This window comes from Schistocerca gregaria, chromosome X, assembly GCF_023897955.1.
Source record: "Schistocerca gregaria isolate iqSchGreg1 chromosome X, iqSchGreg1.2, whole genome shotgun sequence".
Taxonomy (NCBI): Eukaryota; Metazoa; Arthropoda; class Insecta; order Orthoptera; family Acrididae; genus Schistocerca; species Schistocerca gregaria.
Window position 1 is genome coordinate 213,486,067 of NC_064931.1, and position 26,725 is coordinate 213,512,791.

The 26,725-nt window shown below is 42.9% G+C and overlaps 1 protein-coding gene across 1 annotated transcript in view; it reads right to left on the reverse strand.

Moving 5' to 3' along the window:
- Positions 1–26,725, reverse strand: part of LOC126298384 (inactive phospholipase C-like protein 1) — a 1,421,164-nt gene that overhangs the window by 315,966 nt on the left and 1,078,473 nt on the right. The window contains exon 5 of the mRNA XM_049989691.1: positions 21,732–21,844. Coding sequence (XP_049845648.1) covers positions 21,732–21,844 — 113 coding nt within the window. The remainder of the gene's footprint in view (positions 1–21,731; positions 21,845–26,725) is intronic.

Below are 26,725 nucleotides of genomic sequence, written 5' to 3' on the forward strand. Positions count from 1 at the left end.
CTCATGCTAGCAGATGTTCGTGTTTCAAACTCTGGAATATTCCATTCGTCTTCCCTGGTGAAGGAATTTCGGAAAACTGCGTTCAATAACTCCGCTTTAGCGGCACAGTCGTCGATAACAGTACCATCGGCACTGCGCAGCGAAGGTATTGACTGCGTCTTGCCGCTTGTGTACTTTACATACGACCAGAATTTCTTTGGATTTTCTACCAAATTTCGAGACAATGTTTCGTTGTGGAACCTATTAAAGGCATCTCGCATCGAAGTACGTGCCAAATTTCGCGCGTCTGTTAATTTTAGCCCATCTTCAGGATTTCGCGTTCTTCTGAACTTCGCATGCTTTTTCCGTTGCCTCTGCAACAGCGTTCGGACCTTTTTTGTGTACCACGGGGGATCCGTTCCATCTCTTACCAATTTATGAGGTACGAATATCTCAATTGCTGTTGCTACTATATCTTTGAATTTGAGCCACATCTCGTCTACATTCGCATAGTCAGTTCGGAAGGAATGGAAATTGTCATTTAGGAAGGCTTCTAGTGGTACTTTATCCGCTTTTTTAAATAAAATTATTTTGCGTTTGTTTCTGATGGATTTGGAAGAAATGGTATTGAGCCTAGCTACAATGACCTTGTGATCACTAATCCCTGTATCAGTCATGATGCTCTCTATCAGCTCTGGATTGTTTGTGGCCAAGAGGTCAAGTGTGTTTTCGCAACCATTTACAATTCGCGTGGGTTCGTGGACTAACTGCTCTAAATAATTTTCGGAGAATGCATTTAGGACAATCTCGGAAGACGTTTTGTGCCTACCACCGGTTTTGAACAAGTATTTTTGCCAACATACCGAGGGTAGGTTGAAGTCCCCACCAACTATAACCGTATGAGTGGGGTATTTATTTGTTACGAGACTCAAACTTTCTCTGAACTGTTCCGCAACTGTATAATCGGAGTCTGGGGGTCGGTAGAAGGAGCCAATTATTAACTTAATTCGGCTGTTAAGTATAACCTCCACCCACACCAATTCGCACAGAGTATCTACTTCGACTTCACTACAAGATAAACCACTACTGACAGACACCAACACTCCACCACCAATTCTGCCTAATCTATCTTTCCTGAACACCGTCTGAGACTTCGTAAAAATTTCTGCAGAACTTATTTCAGGCTTTAGCCAGCTTTCTGTACCTATAACGATATCAGCTTCTGTGCTTTCTATTAGCGCTTGAAGCTCAGGGACTTTTCCAGCGCAACTACAACAGTTTACAACTATAATTCCGACTGTTCCTTGATCCAAGCACGTCCTGTAATTGCCAAGCACCCTTTGACATTGCAGCCCATCCCGCACTTTCCCGAGGCCTTCTAACCTAAAAAACCGCCCAGTCCACGCCACACAGCCTCCGCTACCCGTGTAGCCGCCAGCTGAGTGTAGTGAACTCCTGACCTATTCAGCGGAACCCGAAACCCCACCACCCTATGGCGCAAGTCAAGGAATCTGCAGCCAATACGGTCGCAAAACCGTCTGAGCCTCTGATTCAGACCCTCCACCCGGCTCTGCACCAAAGGTCCGCAGTCGGTTCTGTCAACGATGCTGCAGATGGTGAGCTCTGCCTTCATCTCGTAAGCAAGACCGGCAGCCTTCACCAAATCAGATAGCCGCTGGAATCCAGAGAGAATTTCCTCAGATCCAAAGCGACACACGTCATTAGTGCCGACATGTGCCACCACCTGCAGCTGGCTGCACCCTGTGCTCTTCATGGCATCCGGAAGGACCCTTTCCACATCAGGAATGACTCCTCCCGGAATGCACACGGAGTGCACACTGGATTTCTTCCCCTCCTTAGCCGCCATATCCCTAAGGGGCCCCATTACGCGCCTAACATTGGAGCTCCCAACTACCAGTAAGCCCAACCTCTGCGATTGCCCGGACCTTGAAGGCTGAGAATGGTCCTCTGAAACAGGGCAGGCAGCTGCATCTGGCTCAGCCAGAGACAGTGCCTGAAACCGGTTTGTCAGACGCACCGGGGAGGCTTTCTGGTCAGCTTCCGGGGACGCCTTTCGCTGCCTGCCACGCCTTGGAACGACCTCCCAATCAACCACAGGCGAGGGCTCAGCCCCACTGCGGGCAGCAACCGGGGCAACCACAGCGGCAGACCGATCTGGGGACAGACGGGATGAGGTTGACATCCCCGTGATACCCGAGTCCGGCCCCCCACAGTGGTGCCCATTGGCAACAGCCTCAAGCTGCGCGACCGAAGTCAGCGCCGATTGCAGCTGTGAGCGAAGGGATGCCAAGTCAGCCCTCATCCGAACACAGCAATCGCAGTCCCTGTCCATTCTAATCGATGTTTAACAACAGTTACTGAAACACGAGTCGGTGCCTAGATAACGCAAGCGGAACACGCAAAGAATGTATCAACTAACCTGTACAAATGCCTAACGACTGCGCTACAATCTGCTGAATTTACGATTACAGTAACTAAAACTCGAAATTGCACCTCCTATACGAAACTCACACGTAATTTAAATAAGAATCTACGAAGTAAACACTAAAGCGCGATGCTACAACTGTCAAATACTATAATACGCCCGAAATATACGAATTAAACAATGCAAGTACCCAAAAACACGCAAAGAAATTAAACTATGTAACAAATAAGTAAGCTAGGGTTATACGACTTGCTGCTGCAGCTGCTTATCCAACGGCGGCAGGGAGCACACTGACTGGCCAACCGACTCTGGCCGTTCACAACAAAAACAGAAGACAGACGACTACGCAAATTTGCACTATTCAGGTACTAAGGCGCGATGCTACAACCCTCAAATACTATAATACGTCCGAAATATACGAATTAAACAATGCAAGTACCCAAAAACACGCAAAGAAATTAAACTATGTAACAAATAAGTAAGCTAGGGTTATACGACTTGCTGCTGCAGCTGCTTATCCAACGGCGGCAGGGAGCACACTGACTGACCAACCGACTCTGGCCGTTCACAACAAAAACAGAAGACAGACGACTACGCAAATTTGCACTATTCAGGTACTAAGGCGCGATGCTACAACCCTCAAATACTATAATACGCCCGAAATATACGAATTAAACAATGCAAGTACCCAAAAACACGCAAAGAAATTAAACTATGTAACAAATAAGTAAGCTAGGGTTATACGACTTGCTGCTGCAGCTGCTTATCCAACGGCGGCAGGGAGCACACTCCATCGTGTTGATACCACATAAGCGTTCTGGTTCTTAGCGGCACTTTATCCAGTAGAGGAGGAACAATTCGTCTGAGGAAGTTGACATACGCTGTGCCGTATAGACTACCATTGATGAAATAAGGGCCAATAATTGTAGTACCAAGCATCCCACACCAGACGTTAACTTTCCATTCATGCTGATGTTTCACCTGTGGGTCCTCGCTGGACCAATAATGCATGCTCCTAGTATTTACCTGTCCTTTCTTTGAGAAGGAACATTCACCGGTAAATAGAACATTGGAGAAAAAGTTCGCGTTGGCGAGGATTTGCTGCTGTGCCCACTGACAGAACTGTACACGATTCTGGAAATCATTCCCATGCAATTCTTGACGTAGGTGTACATGGTGAGGATGGAACCAGTGATGTGTAAGAATATGATGTACTCTGTTTTAGGAATGCCAGTCTCGAGTTCAAGCTGTCGTGTGCTCACATCTGGATTCATAGCAACGGAAGCGAGAACAGTAAGTTCGCCAGCTTGGTCTGTGAGAGTGCTACGACCATTGCGTTGTCGTGTGCTGAAACTTCCCTTTTCCTGAAGCGTCGCAACAAAACGAGAAAACATCCATCGGGTAGGTGTTTTTGGTCAGGATATTGCTCTCTGTACATTTCCGCTGCCTGCGTAGCATTTCACCTAGCTTCAACAACAACAATGAAAGAAACGTTATGTCGATGCAGTTTGTCCGAAGGACAGCCTATACTGTATGCGTACTGTACACAGCAGTACTTAAAAGGACTAAACTACTGTACTAAATGTACCCGTACATAAGAAAACAGTATTGCAGTTACTGTTCTGCTAACTTACATTCCCCAAAGATGAGTAGCATTTCTACCTTCTCTTCGTTGCTGTACATTCTACTCACACACCTCTTCAACCGAGGATTGGTGACGGAATGACGGGTGTGCATTCTACTAATGTTTACATTTGTCCTCTGTCAACGTCAACACGTGGATGTGTTCCATTACCCCTGTACCTGCACTAAGCGCTGGGAGCGTCAACGCCCGTGTTGTGTTATGCAATTAATAACGTTGTGTTTCAGTGAATGGTAAACTGTAATACATTTTTGAATAGGTCTTTAGGAGAGGAAGTGAACCAGCGAATAAAAAATACAGGGTGACACTTAAAAAAGTCATATCGCTGTTCATATCTTGGTAAAAAAGAAAGCTAAATCGAAGGCAATCATGCTGACTGATGTCCCTTTGACGGCTAAAGAACAGTTGCTTGAAACGTTTTGTAATTTGCACCTGGACAAACAGTTATTTAGGGTGGTCAAGATAATGTGACACCCTATATACAGGGTGAGTCGCGTAAAACGTAACACCCACTTTATTCCGTGGGCGATTGCACGTATCGGCATGCGGTTTTCGGCGAATCATAGCGGACTATGGGGCACATACGTTGGTACATGCACAATAATCACAACGTTTATATTGACCGAGATAATGAGGCAAGAACATGTTTTTTAAATGGGATGCTATACTTTTTTTTACCATCATTCGAACGCTCTGGAAAAGACGCGTATAGCGATGTAACGCATGCTGCTATCGTGATTGAAATTTTGCTTAAAAGAGGGCGGATGAGGATTTACCTACGTAGCATAGGTGCATGCTGCATAGAGCACGGCAACTCGGCCTGAGTGTCGCGCGAGGCGTGCTTACAGTCTGAAGCCGCTTCCGACCGCCTCGACCTTCAATCGTACAATATTTCCCAGCGTTTTTTAAGCGAAGTTTGAACCACAATAGCAACATGTGCCTGTTATTCTTCATCCGTAGTTCGCAGTATATGGTGCGAGAAAATGGCAAGCTGAGTTTCGCACGAGAGTCCGCCCCCGGTAGCCGACAAGGGGAACCTTCGAACTGTAAATCACGGATTGTGATGCGCTTCAAATATGTTGTAGAGGCACTTACCCTCAGTACCTGACTATCCAGTTTTTTAGCGACAGACCTTGTTCTTGAGAAAATCGATTTTGAAGTTCATTGCGTGGTTTGTATATCCGTAACGTTACATATAATCGGAGTAAGTCAGCGTAGCGCAGCTGTAGAGGTTCACTGCTACTGCTGTGGAGGCACCGTGTTCGAATCCTGCTCGTGTACCTTTTTTTTTCAAAATCAGCCGAATTTTTCAATTTTATTTCAAAGAATATCAACGAAGAGTGTAAGATGTGCGAAGTTATAAAGATATATTCAGTTATTAATTTTTTCTGTCATACAGTATTACAAAATCTTATTTTTCATTGTCGACATTGCTCGATGTGCCAGAACAATCTTATGGGTGATACTTATCATAGAAACAGCCGAAGCACAAATTTTCACAGCACCACGTGCATTTTATGAAAGCAATCGTCTTGCAGGCGCACGGTTTCTTCATGAGTGATACCGGGAAATACAGTTATTTTGCATTCAAGAACTTCCATCGGCTAATTTCGATGCGAACCATGTGTATCTAATCATGCTATCAAAATTAGATGCGCTGAATTGATGTAGGATTAGCGAATGTAATTTTATCTAATCTTCCCTGGAAGCGATCTCTGTATTGTCTTTCATCAAGTCGGGAGCTTTGTGAATAATTTTCGTGAAGATTTTCACCTGTCGGTAAAATAAACACCGCAGGGCAGACAATAAGGAGTGCACTTTGGTGGGACCACTTTTAGGGTCCAGGGTTCAAAAATGGTTCAAATTGCTCTGAGCACTATGGGGCTTAACTTCCTTGGTCATCAGTCCCCTAGAACTTAGAACTACTTAAACCTAGCTAACCTAAGGACATCACACACATCCATGCCCGAGGCAGGATTCGAACCTGCGACCATAGCGGTAACGTGGCTCCAGACTGTAGCGCCTAGAACTTCTCGGCCACTACGGCCGGCCTAGGGTCCAGGGGCTTGTTTTCCTTTCATTAGTAAACAAATGTTCGTATAAAGTTGAATCGCTTTGCCCTCCCCACGAATCGGTAATGTACAAAAATTTTTTTCCTTTCCACGTACGGAAGAATTGCAGAACACAAAAATTCTTCGCACACCAATTTAGTGAACTTCCCGGATTTCGTGCAGGACACGACTACATTTTTGTATTTCCCAGTTAATTCGTCTATTCGTTTTTTAACGTTAAGACCAAATTTTCCGGACGGTTTTGCATACATAAAAAGCATATGGGATCACCTTTCCTGAGGCCGTTATGGTATACTGGGCCGTATAAGAACGAGTAGTCTTGTTTAAATCTTTTTTTTCGGACGAGAACGATTTTCGTTTCTTTTTCCGAAAGTGATCTGTTATACGTTGCCTGATAGTGGCAGCCAGTTTGATCAGTGACGAAATTCTCCGTAAGTATTCTAGTTTGTATGCGGAATTGTTCGGCAGCTGCTAAAACTTCGTCTATCGCCGAAAATTCTTTAGAGCTGACGAACTTTGTAATTTTTCTTTGTGGAATATAATGTTTTTTCTTGAATAGATCAACCCATGCATGGCCGGCCGCGAAGTTGAAGCTTTCCGATAAAAAGGGAAGAACAGCTGTGGAGTTCTCGTTATCACCAGACCTCAGAAAAAATTTAATTTTTCAGAAGCCATTCTCTTTTTTACGATATACTCGACATATATTTCATGTCAATATGCTTTCCATTTCCCAAATTTTGCCTCGCTTTGACGAACCTTTCATACGTTCGCTTATAGGGAAGATCCGATAAAATTACATTAGCTAATCCTACATCAATTCAGCGCACCTAATTTTGAAAGCATCATTAAATATGCAAGGTTCGCATCGAAATTAGTGGATGAAAGAGAAATCTTTTTGAATGCAAAAGAATTGTGTTTCCCGGTATCGCTCATGAAGAAACCGTACTCCTGCAAGACGGTTGCTTTCATAAAATGCGCGTGGTACTGCGAAAATATGTGCTTCGGTTGTTTCTGTAATAAGTATCACCCACAATATTGTTGTGGCACATCAAGCAATGTGGACGATGAAAAACAAGATTTTGTAATATTGTATACGTACGGCAGAAAAATTAATAACTGAATATATCTTTATAACTTCACACATCTTACACTATTTGTCGATATTCTTTGACGTAAAATGGAAAAATTCGGTAGGCTGTGCGAGAGACTCGCAATAAATGCAAGCAAGTAAGAGGCCAATGCCTTATGGTACCCTGTGAAAAACGAAATTGGGATTCTATTCGGACATGGTGACTTACTTGTTTTCAACTCTTTCCGTTGTTCCTATACGCCAGGGATGCTTATTACTACGTTGTCCATAAGGGAGTCTGTTCGCTGGGCAGACGACGGTATGTTCCTACAACTGAGTTAATTGTGGCACTAAACAATATGTTAACTAGATTTATTATGTATCTACCCCTTCCCTGGCAGTTATGTATCGCTACTTCAGTATGGTTCTGGACTGCACGTAGACATACACCGTATAGTGGTCCCATCACACTTCCATATAAGGTTTCGAAGTTGAGCGATTGTTGCAGGGTACAAGGTTACTTAGACAAAATTTCTACTTGGTGTGGCATGTCAGCTATCGCTAAATGTAGAAAAATGTTAAGTTAATGCGGATGAATAGAAAAACAAACCCGTAATGTTCGCATACAGCATTAGCAGTGTCCTGCTTGACACAGTCACGTCGTTTTAATATCTGAGCGAAACGTTGTAAAGTGATATGAAATGGAGCCAGCATGCGAGGAGTGTGGTAGAAAAGGCGAATGGTCGACTTCGTTTTATTGGGAGAATTCTAGGAAAGCGTGATTCATCTGTAAAGTAGATCTCATATAAGACGCTAGTGCGACCTATCTTGAGTGCTACTCGAGTGCCTAGGATCCGTACCAGGTTAAATTAAAGGAAGAAATCGAAGTACTTCAGAGGCGGGCTGCTAGATTTGTTACTGGTAGGTTCGAAAGACAAGCAAGTGTTACGGAGATGCTTCGTTATTGAAACGGTTATCCCTGGAGGGAAGGCGACGTCCTTTTCCGGGTACTCTACTGAGAAAATTTAGAGAACCGGCATTTGAAGCTGACTGCAGAAAGATTCTTCTGGCTCCAACATATATTGCCCGTAAGGATCGCGAAGATAAGATACGAGAAATTAGGGCTCATACGGACGAATATAGGCAATGGTTTTTCCTTCGTTCTAAACGCAAGTGGAACTAAGGAAATAAGTAGTAAAGGTATGGGGTACCTTCCGCCACACGCCGTATGGTGGACTGCGGTGTATCGATGTAGATATCAAATGCAATTGTTTATTCACAAGTAACTAAAAACCTATATTAGCAGAGGCAGAGAAAGTATCCATTAACAAGAATGCAATTCTGCAAGGTTCCAACCTTTAGATCTACAGAATAAAAGTAGCGGGATAATGTATGGAGGAGAATTTTGCTTAAGATTTCTTTACTAATTTATTGTCGATCTGCCTGAAAGCAGCTCTTTCACAAATAAAGCAAAAAACCTTGTCAAACTACAGCTAAAGCAGTCTTCCCTTTCAAAGACGAACATTTCACCATTGAGCTAACAGGCAGCTGTACCAAAGATCGCTCCCTCTTCACTCACGTGATGGCTAAAACGGAAAATTTTCAACGTTAATGATGAGGTTAGTTGCAGTTTCTACTTGGAACGAACTTCCCGGACTCTGAAACATTAAGTGTCTAACTCTATGTTATTTTCCAAAGTGAGCATTATTCAGAAACTGTAATCGAAATTACAACAAAAATCATTTCAATAGAGTAGGATAATTTTGAACTTCACCAGGAAGTAAATCGACAGGTCCAGTATTGCCAAACATATTCTGCGATATTTTATAATTTAATTTTCCCCGAGACATTTAAGTCTTATCTTTATCGTAGATGAAGATAGAAGGTGAAGAAATGAATTAAAATTTGTATTGCGGCCGGGACTCGAACCCGGGTCGCCTTGTATTATTATTATTATTATTACTATTTTCGTTCGTTGTTGATCGTTGTGTTTGATCATTGCGGACGTCACATGACATCCACTGAAGTTCGTTGTTGATCCTTTCTCTCAGTTTTTTTTATTACAGAGGCCAACCAGCTCTCTGACAGAACACGCTGAGCTACCGACTTATTAGGCACGAATGTTGAACATTACACCGTCGTAGCTAAACATATGAATAGTACATGCAGCAATGTTGACCATAGTGCTGAGGTGGTATAATGGCCGTCATTTCCGCCTAGTAATCGTTCGAGTCCCGGCCGCAGCACAAACTTTAATTCATTTCTCCAGCTTCCATCATTATCCTATGTTCTGGGATGTTGCCAAGTCTCGAACTAGAGGCAGGAAGAATAGTGTTTTCGCAGCCGAACTGCTTCTGGAGCGTCTCCTACTTGGTGTTTCAAAGACACTGACCTGGCATCCACCGAGTTGACTGAACGAACAGGTCAATGAATGCCATTTGCATTTCTGTAACTAGAGGTCGAAGGCCAGCATTACCTGCGGTTACACAGTAACCGTTATGAGGAGATAAGAGCTTTTTCTTCTTTTGATCAATACGAATGTCAAACAATTTTTCTTAGGAATACTTTCATTTGCACTAACAATACATCTGTAAATAGTGTCAAGTTCCAAATAAAAAAAGTGAAGAGGGCTCAAAAACACGTAATGAGATGAATCCTATTTTTGTACGCAATGCAAATTCGATCCCAGCCTCTGATAACATGAAGGGAGAAGCGTGTGGTATCATATCTTACGAAAAAGAAAACAAAATGCTGATGTTATTTTCTAGGATATGCCTTAGTTAACCGAAACTGCCATTCAGTTTGCATCGATGATAATAATATAGCTACTGATACTGATTTGTCAGTAAAAGAGAAATTTGTCTGATGAATGGGTGTGCAAACCGAGAGTACATTTTAAATGGAGAGAAGCCAAAATGTCAGTAAGAGATCCACCGAGCTGAGCGGAGAGTGGACTGTATATGAAGTGCCTCGCATTTGGTAATTTTAGTTGTTAAATTAGTGGCTGATGGTTTTATATTAGGGAAACCTCTCGGCTATCACAAACTTCATATGAGAAGTATCCACTTGTAATTGTTAGAACAGGCCAATACGTTCCATTGTATTCTATTTGTGGCTCAATATGACTCAATTGGTGACGCCAAATATAATTTTGTTTCATCTGCTGACGACAAGCAGAATGAATTCCGAACTCCTGTTAAAATTTTGTTCCCTGCCTTGTGAAAATCACAATTGGTATCTCACTGGGAGAAATGTATTCGTCACCTGGGTGACTACATAGAGACATGCCGTAAATATGTAGATATGAAGAATAAAGATGTAGAATGTTAATAAAGATTCTTTTATTTAAAAAGCTTTGAGTTTTCACACAAAAATTCCAGAGAAATGCTTTTCGACAAGCCCTTGCGTGTTCGACTTAATACATGAGATGCGGAATCCATTTCAATAATGGGCATCCTAAATCTCGTGTGACTTCGACGCAGCACATCTTACTTTATATGATATGTTTAGTCGATGTGGAATACTGTTTTTGTAATATAGTTTTGAGATATCGTACAGAAAATATTTAAAATCAGTGTATTTCAGCGTGTGAGCATAGCCACGAGGGCTGAATTGTACATACGATTCCTTATTAAATTATGGTACCTGTCAATAAAATTTGCTTACAAGCATTCATTAACACGTTCGAGCTTACGATGAAAATTTTCTTTCTAGCTGCGGGATGCTGGATTGGCAGACTGAAAATTATAGTCACTATGTTCTCCACTGCTTTCTGTTTGACCACAAAGTAAGTTTGCAGGCCCTTTAAAAACGGCGAAGATGATAAATTTAACCCTCCGCCCCACAGGTCAACTTTTCCCTCATATACAAACTTGCCACGTCGCGTGGCATCCACATTAGAATTTTGAGTGAAATTGCTCATCAAGCTCATTTAATCCATAGAGCCTGATATGTACTGGAGGCATTGCGTTAGTATTTTCCCTTTGAATTTACCTTTCGTAAGCGATTTTCAGGTAGTACAATGTTTGACAATGATGCAGTTTCTCCGAGATCTTCAGGTGGCGGAGAAGAATGACTTACACTTATTGATATTGGTCCAATAGCAGACATTTTCAGGTTGTTAAGCACAAATAGGGAGTCGATATTAAGGCACATTTTCGTAGCTTATAGAATCCATTTAGCTGCTATTTGTTAAGTTTCGATATAATGAAATTGAAAGCTCATATTTGTTTTGTAAATAGAAAACACCTTCTCTTGCTGCACTGTATTTTATTTCTCCCAGACGCGTTTCGCCTTTATTCCCTTTAAGGCATCATCAGTTGGGTAGTTTAGTTCTATTTACGAAACAAAAGCATGTTTTTATGTTCCGAACTTTTTCGTTGTCATTTTCATCTTGTTTCCCCTTTTTGTTGTTCACTATGTGATTCCAAAGTCGTTAAGTCTTGAAACCAAAGTTTTCGATCAAATATCTATAACTAGTGATACAACAACAAGGGCAAATCAGACGAAATGTGGGAAGAAAAAAAGGTCGGATCATAAAAACATGATTATGTTTCGTAAACAGAGCTGTAGTGTGACCTCCAGCATGTGAGGAGATGAGAGGAAACGCAGATGCCAACTAAAAACAGGAGGAACTAGCCCACTGATGACGCCTTAAAGCGAAAAAAGGCGAAACTCGTCAGGGAGAAATAAAATACAGATAAAATACAGTGGACCAAGAGAGGGCGTTCTTTATTTACCAAACAAATATTTATGTGCTTGCTGTGGGGGATGGCCACGCAAAAAGCTCGTAAACAACTCGTAGTTCACAATTCACATCTAATGTTCAGGTAGGCATTACTATTAAATCATTTTTCCCCCTGTTGTTGCGCTATTGCATAAGGTTGCTCTTCCTGTCACTATCGCGATATCATTTAAAACTGTTTCTTCTATATGGGGGTCTATTTCAGGGCATAGATAATTATTTTAAACTTTCATGAACACGGAAGTAAATTTCTGCAAGAGAGGGGGCAGATTAAAACCTCGATCACAATCCTCGGATACCCGTTTCTTCAAGTGCTTTCGAGTACTGTTAAGAAAAGCACTTCAGTCCATTGTAAAAACCGTACCTGCTTCAAAAGTGGTTAGCTCGCTGGACTCGCATTCGGGAGGACGACGGTTCAAACTCGCGTCCGGCCATCCTGATTTAGGTTTTCCGTGACTTCCCTAAATTCCCTCAGGCAAATGCCTGGATGGTTCCTTTGAAAAAATGGCACGACTTCCTTCCACTTCCTTCCCTAATCCGATAGGACCGATGACCTCACTGTTTGGCCCCCTCCTCAAAATCAATCAAACAACCAAGTAACATGCTTCAATAGCTTGGTTGGTCCAAAAGTTTAGACAACTACCCCTACAGCAAAGTACGTGACTCTCTTCCTCATTTCATTTGCCGAAAACCTCGTTTTGATATCTTGAAACGTTTAGCAAATACATGACTCACACTGTGTATGTTACACTTCAGCTCATAGTGATTGACGTACGCATGGAATATTTTGAAATGGCATTGGACCCTCCATCACACGCGAGCTGCCACTGCCTACGGGACAGAGCCTCCCCTTGATGGCATATTGCCGTGTTCCATTAGGGGGAAACAGAAATTACTGTCTTTTTTACATTAAATTCAAACAAGTTTTCATTTTTAATCAGTGATGTAATCAATCTCCTTATCAACAACATTTTGCCATCTAGTGTGCAAATTTTCAACACCAGATCTGTAGGAATCAATTGTTTCTTGTGTAAACTATTTGGATATTTTTAAAGGACATCATATTCGCCTTTCGGCGTCTGGGCCATTTTTCAAGTGGTTCTGCGAAAGATTTTCCTTCAGCACATGTAACACTGTTATAATTCTCCAACATGTATGCGTGTCATCGTCGAAGGATTTTCAAATCTGACATGTGCTGAAGCAAAACATTTTGCAGCACCGGTTGAAAATGGCCCAAAATGCCTAAACTACAATTGTGAAATACATAATTTCCACAGGCAACGGCGAATATGTTGTCCTTTTTATTAAAGGACATGGCTGTGAACATCAATCATGAAAAGGTAATCGAAATACCCTGAAGAGCCAAAGAAACTGGTGCACCTGCATACTGTCGTATAGGGCTCCCGCGAACACGCAGAAGTGCCGCAGCACGACGTGTCATGGACTTGACTAGTGTCTACCACGAATGCTACAGGGCAGTTCATAAATCCGTATGAGTACGAGGAGGTGGAGATCTCTTCGTAACAGCATGCTGCAAGGTATCCCAGATATGCTCAATAATGTTCATGTCTGGGGAATTTCGTGGCCAGAGGAAGGTTTAAATCAGAAGTGTGTTAGAGTGTTCCCGGAGCCACTCTGTAGCAATTCTGGACGTGTGGGGTGTCGCATTCTACTACTGGAATTGCCCAAGTCCGTCAGAGTGAACAATAGACATGAATGGACTCAGGTGATCGGACAGGATGTTTAAGTACATGTCACCTGTCAGAATCGTATCTAAACGTATTACGGGTACCGTATCACTTCAACTGCCCACGCTCCAGTCTCTTACACAGCCTCCATAGCTTGAACAGTCCTCTGCTGACATGCAGGGTCCGTGGATTCATAAGGCTGTCACCGTACCTGTACACGTCCATCAGATCGATAAAATTTGAAATGACACTCGTCTAACCAAACAACATGTTTCCAGTCATCAATAGTCCAATGTCGTTGTTGACGGGCCCAATCGAGGCAAAAAGCTTTGTTTCGTGGAGTCATGAAGGGTATTCGAGTGGGCCTTAGATTCTGAAAGCCCATATCGATGAGTTTCGTTGAACGGTTCGCACGCTGACAGTCGTTGGTGGCCCAGCATTGAAATCTGCAGCAATTTATTGTAGGGTTGCACTTCTGTCACGCTGAGCGATTGTTTCTAGTCGTCGTTGGTCCCGTTCTTGCAGGATCTTTTTCCGGTCGCAGTGATGTCGGATATCTGATGGTTCGCCGGATTCCTCATATTTATGGTACACTCGTGAAATGGTCGTAGGGGAAAATCCGCACTTCATCGCTATCTCGGAGATATAGCAACTGCAATTGCACTTAGCTGGTACCTAGAAGCACATTTGTTGAAATAGCTATTTTCCCTAAAACAGTTCCCTGGCTACCCACTGCTGCGGCGTCGCCTTCAGTTACGCTGGAGCCACAGCTTCATCAGACTGCAAGTTATGCGGGCAGAAATGCGTGCGGAGTGCTCCAGGGCTACTCACTGTATTACGCCCCTATCAAGCGGAGTAAGACACGCTGCACGTATGCTGTGTGTTGTGCTTGGTTGTTAGTAGGGAGAGGCCGCGGCAAGCCCGCATGCCGAAGCAGTCACTCGGCGTAAGTCTGCTGCGAGTTGTGTCGAGAAAAAATGTGCGCTTTATTATATCAACGGCTCTAGCGGACCACGTCAGCCGGAGGAACGCGTTGCTGGCTACGAATATCCAGTGGCAGGCACTGTAATACTGCTACCTACCTTTGCGTATTGCAGGAAAGGTAGTCCACTCATGAATCAGCTACCTTACAAAACTTTCGTTCGACCGATACTTGAATACTCTTGTCAGTCTAGGATCCGTACCAGAGAGGACTGACGAAGAGATAGAGATGATCCAAAGAAGAGCAGTTCGTTTCGTTACAGGTTCGTTTAGTGACCACGAAAGCGTCACGGAAATTCCCCGTCAGCTCCAGCGGCAGACACTGCAAGAGCGGCATTCTGCGTCAACTGCACGCTGTCTTACAACGGGCCAGGTTTCTCCACACCACCGCGTGGAACAGCGCTTTCCAGACATACGTAGTAGAAAGAACGGCATTCCAACACCACAGTGCCGCCCGAACAGGTATAAAAAAAATCAAATGTGTGTGAAATCTTATGGGACTTAACGACAAGCCGGCCGCGGTGACCGGCTGGTTCTAGGCGCTTCAGTCTGGAACCGCGCGGCCGTTACGGTCGCAGGTTCGAATCCTGCCTCGGGCATGGATGTGTGTGATGTCCTTAGGTTAGTTAGGTTTAAGTAGTTCTAAGTTTTAGGGGACTGATGACCTCAGATGTTAAGTCCCATAGTGCCCAGAGCCATTAGATATTGTATCCCATCGCTCGTGCGCCGACTATAACACCACGTTCAAACTCAGTTAAATCTTGATTACCTGCCATTGAAGCTGCAGTAACCGATATAACAATTGCACTAGACACTTTTTGTCTTACATAGGTGTAACCGACCGCAGCGCCGTATTCTGCCTGTTTAGATATCTCTGTATTTGAATACGCATGTCTATACCAGTTTCTTTGGCTTTTCAGGGTATCTGGAAATGGTCTTTAGGACATATTGCGCATATCCAAATTTTCATCCACTCAGAAAATGATGTTGCGGTCGAATGAAATGCAAATCCGATGGCGCAATATCTCCCATCTCTATTCATTAATTTTTTTGCAGAGTTCGTCTTGGAGAGTGCGGTTTTGCATTATTGTGCTGCAAAATAACGCCTTTTCTATTGACAATTACTGGGTAATTTTCAATTAAAAATTAATTTACTCGATCCAATTGTTCACAGTAAAGGCCTGTATTTACAGTTTTTCAGGGTCGCACCACTTCAAAATGGACGAACCGCGAATGCTCCTCGAAACAAACAACAGCGCCTTTTTTTAGTTGCAAACGTGGCTTATTTATACTTTGTGGCGGTTCATTCGGAGAGACATACTGCAGACACTGCATTTTTCGTTTTGGATTATTATAAAGTACAGATTTTTCCTTTCCAGTAATCAAACGATCAAAAATCACTTGTTCATAGTGCAGCTGAAGCAATAAATAGCACGTAGTCGTTTGGTTCGATTTCCTTGTCTTTACGACTCTGCTGCAAATGTTCTTGGCTGGTCGACCGAGGTTGGTTAAGAGTATCTGACAGTTCCTCGATGGTCTGAGATGGATTTGCTTCCTCTTCCGTCTTTAACATGTCTTTGTCTAAAGGTGTTGGTATCTTGATCGATACGAATCGGAAAGATAAAAAATACCGGATTTGGGCTCAGAAAATCACCTATGGCATTTACGAACGTCAAATGAACTTGGATAAACATTTGCAAATGGTCTTGGTAGTAACAGTTGCGTTAGTATCCTTGCGAAGCTTTAATCATTTACGAGTAATCAAGAAATATTACTTTCCGGTCCCTGTTGTACATTAATCATGCTACTTCACGGGTGGGAAAACGGCGGCATGGCCTACGGAATGGTTTCAGTCCGTCCAGCTGAAGGAATTCGTGGGAGAGGAACGAGGCGCCTTAGACGCATTTTCAAATAGTTCCGCCGACACGCGGCTCGTCTCGGGTTTGTAACTCATGGCGCAGACCAGAGAAAGTTTTGCTTACTCTGCGCAAGCGCAATGACAACACCACCGTTAGATCTGAACAATGAAGAGAAACACATCTCCTGTCTGAACACGAAGTTATGACCCATGTGTTCATGTGCGTGTGGAGAATGGGGTAAACACCTGTCTTAACGGGGTGTAGGGATAAGTATTTTCGCCTGTAGATCAGACCTAACACCACACATACGTTATTTACTGCTTACTGTCTACTACGTTTGTGTTACACTTTCGTAGCAAACGTTTGTAGTAGGCGACAATGGCACGGAAGTAACCGACTACTCGCGAAATGTGCCAATTTGAACATCGGCAGCAGCGACCAAAAGTTGGTGAACAAAATCATCACCTATTGTCTGTTCACATGTAAACTTCTGTGTTAGCTGTTTGTTAACTTCGTACAAGTGTCTCCGTGCTTCTTTACTGAGTTTATTCGCAAAATGTTTGGCATTACGAAGAGATAAGGAGATGCTGAATGCCGCGAATTCCAGGAGATATAGACAGAGGATTATTTCTTTACCAACTACAAAGATAAACGAGTTTTCTTGTTGTGAAGCGATTCACTATGAGTTGGGTGCAACTTAATATGAAGAAACCCTTTTCTACGTAACACATTACTCAAGTAAGGCTGTCTATTCTTTCTCGTCTTGACATTACAGTATGTGAATCAGGCCAGCACGTCACCACAGGTTGCCAATGCTCGCTCTAAGTTCTGATTATCGACAAACAGCCTTCTATTTTTAAGCTATAGCATATGTATTTTAACTCCTTACAACATGTTAAAAACTTTTATATATTTAGAACGCTTCGATTGGGTAGCTATATAGGTGCAAGACATCTGTACTAGTTGAAACGGGAGAAAGGAAACAGAGAAACAAGTGGGGCTGTAGGCACTTCGTGATTCCAGTCAAATTCAGTAACTAAAGCTAACTGCGGATTACTCAACCATTGTTCAGACTAGCAGGCACTAGCGTTTGTCTAGTTACAGGGTGGCAAAATAAGGCTCTATAGTGCTATTTTGGAAACACTTTATATATTTTGGATCAGATAGCGTGTACTTCAGTACAGTATTAACCAGGATTTGGCCTTAACAGGTATAGCTGCTAGTTTCCATGTCGATAGAGTTATTCGAAGTAACTACAACTCGTTTAGGTGAGAAATAAGTGCAATATAAATCAATTAAGCCGAAACGATACTGCTGTAATGGATCCTTTAATACTAGAACAGCTACTAAGCATAAAACTTGTAAATTCGTTGCAGTATCTTTCTGTCTACCTCCTATACAAAACTCTTTGGAGTTGCACCGATTTGTAAATGTGCGTGCTTGCAGTGTAAGGCTATGATTCAATAGTTTTCAATCAATAATTAAAGAAAAAGAAAGCTTTTCCACTGCATCTGGTGCAGAAATTGTGAAATTACTGAATCGTAACGCATTTTATTTATGAATATAAATAAATGTATTATTCTATAAAATGATTAATTCGCACTTACAATATGAAAGCTCTCAAGGTACTTTAACTCAGTTGCTTTCGTTGAAGCCTTCTAACGTTTCAATAGGTAACAAGTTTCTACCATTCTCTGAGAATTTTATTTTCAGTGCGACGAACGTACGTGAACTCTTTTCAAAGCACGCAACCGCCCCATGAAAGATAACAATCACAGAATGCATAACCATTAGAATGTGAGCATAGAACGATTTCGACTCGTTGCGTTGCAATAAAATGAGATTCTATCAACATAACACTTCCTCTGCGATCCTGGTATTCAATGTGACCCCACTTCCGATATAGCATCCTTAATCAGTGTGTTCTACTTTGGCTTCCCTGATGTTCTTATAATTACGGCGATTGCTACGATATCACACAGTGGATTAGAAGAAAAGTGTTAGGGCGTAAAGTCAGGTGCCGGCAAACCAGGCGGGTAGACACAGCGGAGAGGGCTGTGGAGAAGACGTCAGCCAATTGCACGCTGACCGACCCCTTTCTAAGCCGACAACGCGACGGCAGCGGCGTCTATACAAAGAGAACTCAAGTGCTAGCTCTACAGCTGCATCAAGATTAGGCACTTCAACAACAGGGACTTAGGAATTGTAAATACTGAAGAGACATCTTATTTGCATGTCGTCCTTCGCTTGCTCAAATGGTTCAAATGGCTCTGAGCACTATGGGATTTAACATCTGAGGTCATCAATCCTCTAGAACTTAGAACTACAACCCTTTAGTGACCAGTGGGAATTATAGTTCCCACTTATTTGTTTTCGCTGTAAGTTCAGTGGTAATCCGTGTTCCCACTTCTAACTTGTTCTACCATCTCTGTTAGAGTGTGCTAACTATGTGTAGATTGTCAACGGTTAGGCGAAAGCTGTTGTATTTCTACCTTGTGAGTCAGTCAACGCAGAAGCACATTTCCCGCTTGAAAACGAGCCACTGTTTCGACCGCTACAGCGTTTTTTGGATAGTGTGCTTTCCTATTGCATGTGAAGTGACTTGTGTTGTATATACCTACTCTTATATTTACGAGGGAGATAGTATTCGTGTATATTTGCTGGATTTGACTGAAAATTACATAAATATTACCTTGCGTGGAAGCAGAAGTGAAGTATTCTGTCCATTGGCTGTGGCAGAGTATAATAAAATAATGGGAGGAGTGGATAGATTTGATCAGCTGCGTGAACGGTATGCTGTAGGCCGTCTTTCATGGAAGTGGTGGCACAAACTGTTTTTCTTTCTTGTGGATTTGGCAGTTGTCAATTCCTATGTTATGTGGAAGCTACAGAAGACAGAAGCAGACCAGCTAACATTTAGATTGCACTTGGGAAGGCAGCTTATCTCTGGCTTGTCAAGTCGTAAGAGAAGAGGGAGGCCTGTTCATTTTCAAACACCAAAAAGAGGTGTGTCTGGAGTACCAGATGAAGTTTGTCTGGAGAAAGTTGGAACTCATTTCCCTACAAAAGGTACAAGAAACAGAAGATGCCGCCAATGTAGCACCAAGAACAAAGAAAAGAGAACAAAAATAATGTGTAGCAACTGTCGTGTATCTTTGCCATGCTTCTCTAAGTTCCATAGTACGTCACCTTAGGGAACTCAAAGGACAGTATGAACTAATACAACTATAAATGTAATGTTTAACATGTTTTTGTACTAAAAAATAAAGGAAATACATTTTTTTTTAAATTAGCAAGTGAAGTTACTCCAGATTTCCGTGGGAAATTTTTTTATACTCGTAGGCTAAACTCTCACTTTCAAGATTTAAACTATGATTTTATGAACGGTTTCTCAGCCCAATAAAGTGTTCATAAAAAGTCTACAACTTCCGGAAATAATTCGGTCACTAAAGGGTTAAACCTAATTAACCTAAGGACATCACACACATCCATGTTAACAGTCGCGTGGTTCCGGACTGAAGCGCCTAGAACTGCTCGGCCACCGCGGCCGGCTTTGCTTGCGACACTTCTATGTTATTCTCAAAGTAAAGTATTGTCAGTCTTCATTTCGTAATAAAACTCATTAATACGATTTGTTTGACCGTTGTCTAGCGATCCGAGAAGGCAGACTTCCTAGACCCTCACATTTGGCGAGTAGGCAGTACTCAACAAAAAGTGAGTGAGAAACTGAAAGACGCTACAGCAGCTTTCGATTTGCGATCACTAATCAATAAAAACATTCGGTTTATTTTGTAAATCTATGATGGTGACAGTTGATGTAAGCGTAGTTCATAATTAACATGTCTCAGGTTGTGAAAAGTAGTATCCTCTTGAACGTTTGTGACTTCCAGTATCTAAAATTTTGGGTACGGTACATAACGTGCAATGAGTTCGCTCACGGTTTGCAAACACACACTATCGTGTAACGGAAGGCAAAAATAAAGTGACAAGTTTTAGATCTGTCACTAACTGTGTGGCTTATTTATAAAGTTGGTTTTGCTCTCTGATATGCACACAACCGTGCCACTCGAAAGTACTGTACATAGTTTTCCTGCAACAACTAAAAACGACGACGCGCTTGAGGTGGGGCGAAGAATGGGGAGCAGCTAACAAAGGGAAATTTTACAGAGAGAAAGAAGGAAGGTTAGACTTTAACGACCTTTCGACAGCGCGGTCATTAGAGACGAACCACAGACTCTTATTACGAAAGGATGGAGGAGTAAACCAGCCGTGCCCTTTTTAAAGGAACCAACCCGACATTTCCTTGGAGCGATATAGCGAAATCGCGGAAACTCTAAATCTGGATGGACAGACGGGGATCTGAACCATTGTTCTCCCGAATGCCAGATCACTGTGTTAATCACTGCGCCCCCGCCCTCAGTGGAAATATTATAAACAAATACACCCTACGAGCTCATTGATATACCAAGTAAACGGTATCAAGAGAATTTTATACAACTACAGCACGTAAGAAATTTATTCATGGGTGGTTTGCAAAACATCTATCTCGACTAGGAGAGATCGACGCCCCTTTTTGTTCATGCAGAAACGAAGATCTGAAACACATTATTTTGGAAAGTCTCGAAAATAATGCCATCGTAGGTGGAATACTAAAATCACTGAGAGGTATCGGGTACAAAATCCCCTAAGCCCGCTACTGCTGTTCGTGAGAATAGGCATCCGAGTTTATGAGCTTCTGTACAAAGTTGTCTAAGAGGAGGAGTGTCCATTTAACCAGGCACTGTCAAGGTTACAAGAGTGTTCCTCTGCTGTAGACATCGATGTCAAGACATTATGGACCAGGAATGAGCTGGAGAAGACCTACAGCGCGAGAGCACGAGCGAATACGAGTCACCGAGGTGTCAACGTCATGACGGAGAACAACCGAAACGAGAAAAACGCAGCCTGTACACGTGCCTACAACAACCAAAACAAAATAGGCATACTCACTGTTGTGCGTATACACAACTAATTTTAGTACAAGTTTATCAAATATTACTGCTTATTTTGTAAATTAATTTAATTATTTGTCCTCTGTAATTATAGTAATATTGTTATTAATGTGTGTATATAGTTGTACGAAAAGACACTCAGAAAAGACTATTGTTAATACGTGTATGTAAATTATGGGTACTTATATTGTCATGAAACCAAAAGCCACAATAAAGAACAAAATAAATGCACGTAGTTTAAATCTATCTCAACTACTTACTTGTACATGAGGGCATAAATATCCGGTCTGGCTGTAATTTCCTTATATATTTCAACGAATCCTCTGCAGTCAAGTTGTCCCCTCCTTCCAGGGTTGTTCACGTAGTCGTATTCCTGAAAATACAGAAAGAAATACAGCGATCATTAAGTGCATTGTAAATATCAAACAGAAAATATTAAGGATGTCATTAAACAACGTCAGAAAACCAACATAGAAATGTATGAAGAAAAGAAAATCAGCCGAAATTTTTATTCATGTGGTGCAACATTGAAAAATCCGTGGATATACTGTTAGGGGTTTGAATCATTGACTGTGATACCACAAGCTACTTGTACGGGGTGAACCTGAACTCCACAGGCAAAACTTCGCAAGTTGTTTAGGGATATTTCCTGAGTGTTTCGGTATAAGAGACCTGTAGTCTCCGACGGCTCGTTACAGAGTAATAAGTAAGCTTGATTTATTCGGTTGATTACCCTAGTTACGTTTTTGTTTGTGAAATTACCCTCATATCAGTGAAAAATGCCTGTAATAGCTAATAAATAACATTTATGACACTTGCAACACGTAACACATGAGAGATGTCAATTATGATCGGTCATCTTCCATATACTTTGTTTCTACACATCTTTGTCACATTAGAAATCTTTGCTGTTATATCTGTGTGCGCAGTCATCGACTTCCACCACAGTCAAATATATACAGTCACGACATACACTAGCGACGGTAGCGCTCCAAGAGGTGATGAAACAGACGGCACGTGAGTATTAGGGATAACGTTTGTTTTCAATTATTTTATACTTAATTTACGAAATAGTTGTTATATTTTTGCGTTCGATGGGCTAGTAAATAACCCAGAAACACGAATTGTTGTGAAACACATATAAAAACAGGTTAATCACACTGGTTCAGTGCCAAAAGCTACAACCTATTCATGAAGAAAATATACTTTCGAATATGTGAATATTTTCAGCTTTCTCCACTGAGAGCAAGAGAATATAAATATATTTTTCATTCCTGAGAAGCTTATATTTCTGGTGTTTTCTGTTGTTATTATCATAAACGCTTGACTTGACACCTAAAAAATTTTTATGGAATCTAATAATCGCCCGTTCTTACTCGACTTCCTAATGCACTAATATTTTTGTAAATGTAATTACTTTTGCTTCAAAAGCGATTGTTTTGAGAAGATTCTTGCCGTTTGTGGCTCATATTTAGCAAAAATTGAGGAATTGGTTTCTTCTTTGTTGGTAAACAGTTTCGTTACTTTTGACGACTTATTGTCACGTCTACATGGTTTCATCTTAAGCTGAAGGTGTGGTGGCTTATTTGGTACGTTAAATGATCTTGATATTACACTGAAAGCGCCAAAGAAACTGTTATAGGTATGCGTATTCAAGTACAGAGATACACTCCTGGAAATGAAAAAAAGAACACATTGACACCGGTGTGTCAGACCCACCATACTTGCTCCGGACACTGCGAGAGGGCTGTACAAGCAATGATCACACGCACGGCACAGCGGACACACCAGGAACCGTGGTGTTGGCCGTCGAATGGCGCTAGCTGCGCAGCATTTGTGCACCGCCGCCGTCAGTGTCAGCCAGTTTGCCGTGGCATACGGAGCTCCATCGCAGTCTTTAACACTGGTAGCATGCCGCGACAGCGTGGAAGTGAACCGCATGTGCAGTTGACGGACTTTGAGCGAGGGCGTATAGTGGGCATGCGGGAGGCTGGGTGGACGTACCGCCGAATTGCTCAACACGTGGGGCGTGAGGTCTCCACAGTACATCGATGTTGTCGCCAGTGGTCGGCGGGAGGTGCAAGTGCCCGTCGACCTGGGACCGGACCGCAGCGACACACGGATGCACGCCAAGACCTTAGGATCCTACGCAGTGCCGTAGGGGACCGCACCGCCACTTCCCAGCAAATTAGGGACACTGTTGCTCCTGGGGTATCGGCGAGGACCATTCGCAACCGTCTCCATGAAGCTGGGCTACGGTCCCGCACACCGTTAGGCCGTCTTCCGCTCACGCCCCAACATCGTGCAGCCCACCTCCAGTGGTGTCGCGACAGGCGTGAATGGAGGGACGAATGGAGACGTGTCGTCTTCAGCGATGAGAGTCGCTTCTGCCTTGGTGCCAATGATGGTCGTATGCGTGTTTGGCGCCGTGCAGGTGAGCGCCACAATCAGGACTGCATACGACCGAGGCAAACAGAGCCAACACCCGGCATCATGGTGTGGGGAGCGATCTCCTACACTGGCCGTACACCTCTGGTGATCGTCGAGGGGACACTGAATAGTGCACGGTACATCCAAACCGTCATCGAACCCATCGTTCTACCATTCCTACACCGGCAAGGGAACTTGTTGTTCCAACAGGACAATGCACGTCCGCATGTATCCCGTGCCACCCAACGTGCTCTAGAAGGTGTAAGTCAACTATCTTGGCCAGCAAGATCTCCGGATCTGTCCCCATTGAGCATGTTTGGGACTGGATGAAGCGTCGTCTCACGCGGTGTGCACGCCAGCACGAACGCTGGTCCAACTGAGGCGCCAGGTGGAAATGGCATGGCAAGCCGTTCCACAGGACTACATCCAGCATCTCTACGATCGTCTCCATGGGAGAATAGCAGCCTGCATTGCTGCGAAAGGTGGATATACACTGTACTAGTGCCGACATTGTTCATGCTCTGTTGCCTGTGTCTATGTGCCTGTGGTTCTGTCAGTGTGATCATGTGATGTATCTGACCCCAGGAATGTGTCGATAAAGTTTCCCCTTCCTGGGACAATGAATTCACGGTGTTCTTATTTCAATTTCCAGGAGTGTATCTAAACAGGCAGAATACGACGCTGCGGTTGGCAACGCCTATATAAGACAACAAGTGTCTGATGCAGTTGTTAGATCGGTTGTTGCTGCTACATGGCAGGCTATCAAGATTTAATTGAGTTCGAAAGTGGTGTTATATTCGGCGCACGAGCGATGGGACACTGTATCTTCGAGGTAGCGATGAAGTGGGGGATTTTCTCGTACGCCAATTTCACGAGTGTACCATGAATGTCGGGAATCCGGTAAAACATCATATCTCCGATATCGCTGCGGCCGGAAAAAGACCCTGCAAGAAAAGGACCAACGAGGAGATGAAGAGAATCGTTCAACTGACAGAAGTGCAACCCTTCCGCAAATTGCTACAGATCTCAATGCTTTGCCATCAAAAACCGTTAGCTTCGGAACCATTCAACGAAACATAATCGGTATGGGCTTTCGGAGCGCAAGACACACTCGTGTACCCTTGATGAATGCACGACACAAAGCTTTACGCCTCGCCTGGGCCCGTCAACACCGACATTGCACTATTGATGACTGGAAACATGTTGCCTGATCGGATAAGTCTCTCTCAAATTGTATCGATCTGATGGCCGTGTACAGGTATGGAGGAAACCTTATGAATCCACGGACCCTGCATGTCAGCAGGAGACTGTTCAAGTTGATGGAGGCTCTGTAACTATATGGGGCGTATGCAGATGGAGTGATGTGGGACCACTGATACGTCTAGATACGACTCTGAGAGTTGACACGTACGTAAGCATCTTGTATGATCACCTGCATCCATTCATGTTCATTTTGCATTCCGAAGGACTTAGGCAATTCCAGCAGTAGAATGCGACACTCCACACGTTCAGAATTGCTAGAGAGTGGCTCCAGGATCACTCTTCTGAGATTAAAACACTTCTACTGGCCACTAAACTCCTCGTACATGAACAGTATTGAGCATATCTGGGATGCCTTGCAATGTGCTGTTCAGAAGAGATCTCCACCCTCTCGTACTCTTACGGATTTATGGACAGCCCTGCAGGATTCGTGGCGTCATTACCTTCCAGAACTACTTCAGACATTAGTCGAGTCCATTCCACGTTGTGTTGCGGCACTTCTTTGTTCTCGCGTGGGCCCTACACGATGTTAGACAGCTGTACCAGTTTCTTTGGTTCTTCAATGTATATTTGATGTAGGTTTGCTACGTTCCACATTAACTGAGTTGGCTTTCTTGGATAGGTGTACGACGAGTTTCTGCAAAAGATCTGGACTTCTGGTCTTTACTAAAAATTTTTTGTCATTAAAAGAAAACATTATTCAATAAATGACCGAACGTTACAAGACAATAATAGATAAACTGTTCTCAATGGACTGTTTTGCACCAACCAGAGTCCTTAGGAAACTAAAGAAGACGAATATAGTGTTATTTTTTAGTTATTCATAACATGTAAGCTTTCACGGCTGGCGTCTTAATTAATTAAAACTTCCGGGCTGAATTTCCGTGGTCCATATATAAAACTTTTTCTCCTTCCTGACGTTTCGTTGCCTGCTTCTGAGGTGAGTCGGCGACTGGCTGCTAGGCGCTGGTGGTCCCGCTTATATAGAGCGCTTAGATGGCGCCACCACTTGTCACGTCAGAGAAATGGGTACAATGACAAGGAAATACATCGAGCACTCCACCCTAGAAGAAAAGTGTGCGAAAATACACGACAACAACAACCGTCGGCTGGAAAAGTTTTTCTTCCATTTATTCATAACATCACGGACCGTATTGGTAACGTTTTGGGCAAGTTTCAAGTGGAGACAATCTTTCCACCTACCAATAAAATTAGTGAAAATTTAAGATCGGTGAAAGACGCACGACACCCCTTAGCTACACCAGGTGTGTATAAAATTCCGTGTAGCTGTGGCATGGTTTATATTGGAACAACTAATAGGAGTGTTAATACCCGCCTAACGGAACACAAAAGCAACTTTAGATTGGGACAGATTGACAAATCAGCTGTACCGGAACGCGTTTTCAAAGACGGTGATCACGAAATAAAATTTAGTGAGACAAACGTGGTTGCTAGGACCTCACATTATTATACTCGCATGTGAAGAGAAGCTACAGTGATCTACAAGCACGGAAATAATTTTAATAGAAAAGAAGAAGGATTAAAACTAAACAAGATATGGCTG